This window comes from Stegastes partitus, unplaced genomic scaffold, assembly GCF_000690725.1.
Source record: "Stegastes partitus isolate 25-593 unplaced genomic scaffold, Stegastes_partitus-1.0.2 Scaffold3631, whole genome shotgun sequence".
NCBI lineage: Eukaryota > Metazoa > Chordata > Actinopteri > Pomacentridae > Stegastes > Stegastes partitus.
Genome location: NW_007581362.1, coordinates 170,365 through 176,364, shown reverse-complemented (window position 1 = coordinate 176,364; position 6,000 = coordinate 170,365). Strand labels below are relative to the sequence as shown.

Sequence of the window (6,000 nt, the reverse complement as noted above, 5' to 3'; positions counted from 1 at the left end):
CTCAAAACCGCATAAATTATCTTCACTGGTTGGAAAAACAAGAATTAAATTAAGGACTAAATGGGAGGAAAAAAAAACCCAACGCATTATCATTCTCTAGTTGTCACACAACGCTTTTGATAAAATTACACTCAGATTAAAAAATGATTCTCGGTGCGAATAAGTGTTTTGTCTGCCTTTTCGAGCTGGATTCTTTTTTTTTTGTTTGTTTGTTTTTAGCGTCACACTGTTTAAAAGGCTCATAACAGCTACAAAATCAGCATAATAACAAAACAAGAAAGTAGTTAGAGGGAGCAGAGATTACCTCCACCAAGGATGCTCACTCTATTAATTGTGTTGTTAAATAAAATGTTCAGAAATGTTGAATCTGCAACTGAATTTACATTCAATTATCAGATTATTTACTGAGCCTCTGGTGTATAAAAAATGTCACAAGTTGAAGATCCAAAGATGACGCCTGTTTCTTTCAGCTGACCACCAAACTTCCTTAAAGTCTCTCCTGGATTGGAAATAGCCATCATTGTGTTCTTGTGTCACATCGCATTACTGGAAGAACAGAACTGGTTATAGTCTTTCTAATTCTTCGTCAACAAATCCCCCTGACAAAAACTGATCCAAAGCCATAACTCTCCTTCCTCTGCCCCACAAGAGCGCGTTTACTTCCAAAAACTATTAAAAACATAACAAGAGCCAGTTTGTCGCCCCGGCTGCCATGTTTTTTCATTACAATGAATATAAGCGCTGTACTTTTGAGTCAAACCCTCATACAAGCTCTCGCTGCCATAAATATGCAGTACAGCTAAAAATAACCGCCAACAAATGCACCGTTTGTTTCTGTTTTAGGAGAGTTTCAAGCTGTCTGTGGGAAATTACGAAGACTTTCTTAAAAATCTAAAAACATGTTTGTGAGCTATTCATATTAAAAAAATGATCCTCTTCTGCAAGAAAGCAATGTTAAGGCTGTACAAATTTTACACTAATGAAGAAGATATGAGATGAGCCAGTTAAACGAGCAAATAGAAACGGCGTGGAAACATGATGGAAATGTGGCATTTAAGCTCATTTCATGTATTAATTAGAGGAACGTTACAGCCTCCACACAAATTGGAGCTGATGTTTCATCAGTTTTTTTTCATCTCTGCAGCTGAGTGGACGCTTCAATGCGTGTTTTAATCACATGCTTCATGTATGCTGCAATTAACTGGCTAAATGTTCTTCCCTTTCACATTAATTTCCACTTGCTATTCGTGACTTTTACATTTTTGATTGATCATTTTATAGAATTGGCTGCCGAAAGGAAAACTCTTAAAATATTTGTTGCCTTTTTCCAGAAAGACTCCCTCTCGTACCTTTTTGTTTTGTTTGTTTACCTTGTTAATATGTCCATATGGCCGGTTTATTTATATGCAGGAAGATGCATCACGAGGGAGATAAGCGGTCGACATTATGGCTGAGCATTTCCACCTTGAAACTGCAGAGAACCATTAACAGCCTCACAGTTCAGACTTCCAGGGTTTCATATGTAACAAATGTTGAGGAACCAATCCGGACAACTTGGAGGGTGACGCTTTCTGTACTGATCTTCTTCAGGTTAGGTTTGAGGACTGAACAATTATTAGATTTCAAGTCCAAATGCCAGTTTGAAGGCTGCAATTTAAGACATACATCACGCAGCACGTCTGATTTTAAACTGTCCCGTTGATGGTTTTACTGATTCATGCTGCCCTCCTTGTGGGGCAGTCGGGTTTTTTGACGGCTTCTCATGAGGAACCGCTCCGGCACATTTTAAATCTATCACAGTGAGTTGAAGCTCGACTTTAACATTTTTTTTTCCCCAAGTAATGTGTGGAGTGATGTTATAGTGTTTGAGCAGAGACAGAGGTGAGCTGGTGTGCTTGAGCTACAAGGGGCAGAGATGGGATGGATGGAGACGAGGACTTCAAAGATCTGCACATTCTGCAGGAAGCCAGATTCAAATCAGTTCGTATTTAAATGAAAGCTAGTTTGAGGAATGAAGTGATTATTTTCGTGGGAAAAAAAAAACAGACCTTTGAGACACAAGATGAGTTTTTAGGGGTTAAATCAACAACCGTAGAGGGACATTAAATAAATGTCACCTGAGAAACAAACAGGAAAGAAAACAGACTGACAGTGGAGATGAAAAACTAGAATCACTAAATCCAGTAGAAGTGCTACAATGGTAAACACATAACCTGTCAGCTATAAATAATAAAACCCAACATGAAGGTCTGTTAAAGGATGGCTGTGATCAGTTTGGCCGAGTAAACCTGCACTGCGATCGATGCTAAAATTATTCCCTTGTGGATGTAATTAACCAAATAATTTGCTTTATTGAACATATAAGATGCCTTCACACAGGTAACAAAAACAGACAACTGATATGCTTGAAATGAAAAAAGAAAAACCCACATTTTATTGCACTTAAGTTATAAGAAAATAAAATTCTAAGTGAATCAAACAAATACACAATCCCTTTAAGGTTTTTTCTGTCTGTTTTCTTTTTTGCCAGGCAGTTTACATGAACTGAAAAAAAAAAGGAAAAAAAAAAAAAAAAAAACCTGCAACAAATCTGATTTCTCAAACCAGATCATAAATTAAAACAGAGGGATAAAACAACAAGAGGAGATAGAGCAAGATTGTTTTCTTTTTTTTTCTTTTTTAATATACAGTGTTATACCACTTTCACAGTTCAGCTTGAGTTGTGACTCTTGGAGATTGAGACGATTTTTCGTTTGGCTACAATGTTTCTGTTCACGTTTGTTGCCTTTTTGTGTTTTTATTTTTTCCACTGACGATCCACGAGGCTGCAGCCGCCCCGGTGGTTTTTAAACTGCAACACATGTAACACTAAGTCTCCCGGCAGCTCGACCTGTCTGTCAGTTGATGCTTGTGATGGTCTCCTCTGTTGCTTCAGACATCTTTGAATGGAACAACAATCACACACGGATACGGACAGTTCTTTCATTCACGTGTTAAAATCGATACATCTGCTAGTTTGAATTTTTTTTTTTCTCTTTTTTTTTTTATGCCAGTCCACACAGCATTTGTACATTTCCCCAAAGAACAGGCTGAAAGAGCTTTGTCCCAAGGAATGTGTTTACAAGTTGCCCATTAACACGCTAACACACGCACTCATGCACTCACACGCACGCACGCCAACAGTGTACATCCCCTTGTTTCCTCTCTGCAGGCGATCCCGTCAGTATCTGTCGGACACGCTCCCTCCTCTCAGCCTCGTAGAGGCACGTTTGGCTCAAGTTTCAGTGGCAAAAACAAAACAAAAAAAACCTAAAAATTAAAAAAAGGAAAAAAGAAAAAAAAAAGTTGGATGTTATCTTTTGTTTCTTTAAGTCCAAACATATAGAGTTCAATTTGGAATTTCGCCTGGGACTAAAACGTCACAGCAAGTAAAAGTTCCATCTCTCTTTTTACCATTCATCTAGCAGCATAAATACAGTTTGGCCACTGGGGGAAAACGGTAGAGGGGAAGGGGCTGAGGGGTGCAGGGGCATTAATCCACAGCGCTTCGAGCTAAAAACCTTCGCCTCCTCTCATCACAGCACTGGCACTGAGGAAACCACCCCAGCTAGACTCTGAAAAAATCTGGACAGCATTGATGTTTATGTGGAGACGGAGCTCCCAACCCAGGTGTGTAGAAAACAAAAAAAGGAAGAACAAACAACTCAAGTAAAAAGAGAAAAAAAAAAAAACAACAAAAGAAAAACCTTGTGACATAATGACAGCAAACCTAAACAGGGCAGGTTTCTAATACTGGGATTTGTTGCTGTTGGCAACAGCGAGGAAAGGAGGAAAAGAATAAAGAAAACCCCTTTCATATGATAAACCAAAAAGGTATTGAAATTCACAGTTGTGTTTGTGTGCGATATTGTAAAGAAATCAAACCATAGAAACCGAGTGGAGAACAACAAGAACGGAAATGGAGTGACAAGAAACGAGCCTGATTACAGGCTGAACCCTCCAATCGCTTTCTCTCCACGACATCAAGCAGCTCTTTAGGTGTAACTGTGTGTGGAAATTCACCTTTAATGTCTCCCTCCTTCCTCAATCTTTACCTACGGTCAATGTTTCCCACTTTCCGGTTGGCCGGTTGAGTGTATGTGTGTGTGTTTGTGGGCGCACGCTGATGGGAGGGGGTGTGTGGGGGACTTTTAAAAAATAATATATCTCTGTACATCTCAAAATCTGTCAGGCTTGAGCGAAACCAAGTCTCTGTGCGAAGCAGACCCCGAACCGAAAGGGTGGAGAGTCACTTCAAAAGAGTTCAGTCATCATCAGTCGATCCTTTCTTCTTCTTTCTCCCAGCCAATCACAGGACAGACTAGTCGCGCCCCCCCCCCCGCCCCGTTTCCAGCCCAATCCCCCTTTAACTCCACCTTGTACTGGTGGCAGGGGGTCAAAAGCAGGGGCTGAACACGTGAGGGTCTGTGTCTTTGTCAGTAACATTTGCCCAAAAGGGGGGATGTGGGAAGATAATGGTAGAGGATAGGACAGCCCACTGGTGGTGGTGGTGGTTGTAGATGTTGCGAGTTTGGGTGAAGAGTTCTGGGTGTTGGCCCTCCAGTTTTCAGGCACCTCGTCTCCCCTTCCCTCTCTATTCCTTCCTCTCTGTGGTTCACTCTCTTCGTCCTTCCCTACCATGTCCCCTCTCACTTCATGTCCACGTCAAAGTCCAGCACCAGCAGCTTGGTCTCCTCTGTGCCGTTGCGGCTGCCCACCGCGCACACCAGCTTGGTGTTAGAGGCCCGGATGCGCCAGACCACGCCGCCGCTGCCGCCGCTCTCCAGGGTCACCAGGTTGCGGATGAACTCGCCCGTCTTCAGGTCCCACAGCTTCACTGTGCCATCGTCCGAGCTGGTGATGACAAAGTTCTTGTTGAACTGGAGGCACGTCACGGCGCTCTGGTGCTTGTGGGGACCTGAACACACAAACAAACGGGCGGTCAGAGCGATGCAGCGCGAGGTGAAGAAAAGGGCGATCATTAGCAACTTTTCCAAGAACCTTTTTAAGACCTCTAAAACTTTTTCTGCTCTTCAACCAAAGGACCTACGATCTATATTACGTCGCTCGGCCACATTCCAGTAAATAGTAAGGGCAGTGTTAGCAGTGCTGGAAAACACTGACTCACCCAAACACAGGCCTCTAGGCTGCTACGGCTATTGTGAAAAAAGCAAAAGCAAATCAGTTTATTTCTCAGCGTAGTTGATCTGTACAGTTCTTCACTTGTGACAGAAAAGTAAACTGTACTGTGCAAGAGGGACTTTTAGCTACTGATTTAGTTCCTGCATGGTTTTATGGAAGAGGTCGGCCACCTCACCTGAAACAAAGATTACCATCGCTGACATCATATAAACCGATTCAACCGATTAATATCATTAACATTCAGGTGCATTTCAGGCCGCCATCAGCTGCACAAGAGACCAGATGTGTGAGGATCAGTGAGGAAACACTGTCCTGTTCCTGCAACCGTTTAACAAACGGAGTCAAAAACTGAATAGGATGATTGTGGCAAATAACTCAGACACAGTATGAAGCACTGAAAACGAAATCCCCCATCAGCCTGTGAGGTGAAGGAAAAACTGCTCTTCCTGAAGCTGTTGTGACAGTGCAGTGAAAGGCTGAGTTCCTCCTGCAGGCAGGTTGGAGGACGAGCTGCAGTGCGATGCCGGGGCTCAGGCCTGTCACTGTCACGGAGGGCTAAACAGCTTCAGCTACACCTGGCAGCTGGCAGGAGGCAGGAGGCCGGGGCAGAAGTGAAGATGGCGCCTGCAACCGCCGTCGCTGAGGTGACTTTATTTCCGACTGTACGTGTGCAGTGACTTAAGATTTAAGGGCCTGAAAATGATATCTTAATTAAATCAATTAGGCCGACACAAAAGACGGACAAGAGCAGAATCGAGTGCCGGCAAATGAACCCGCTTTTTGCTGAGGTTACTATAGCAGCCGTTTCTTTCAGATGCA

The 6,000-nt window shown here is 42.7% G+C and overlaps 1 protein-coding gene across 2 annotated transcripts in view; it reads right to left on the bottom strand.

Annotated features, from left to right (window-relative positions):
• Positions 1-2,526: 2,526 nt before the first annotated feature.
• Positions 2,527-6,000, bottom strand: part of fbxw7 (F-box and WD repeat domain containing 7) — a 67,444-nt gene continuing 63,970 nt past the window's right edge. For both annotated transcript variants that reach the window (XM_008306217.1, XM_008306218.1), the window contains exon 11: positions 2,527-4,957. In XM_008306217.1, coding sequence (XP_008304439.1) covers positions 4,689-4,957 — 269 coding nt within the window. In that variant the 3' untranslated portion in view covers positions 2,527-4,688. The remainder of the gene's footprint in view (positions 4,958-6,000) is intronic.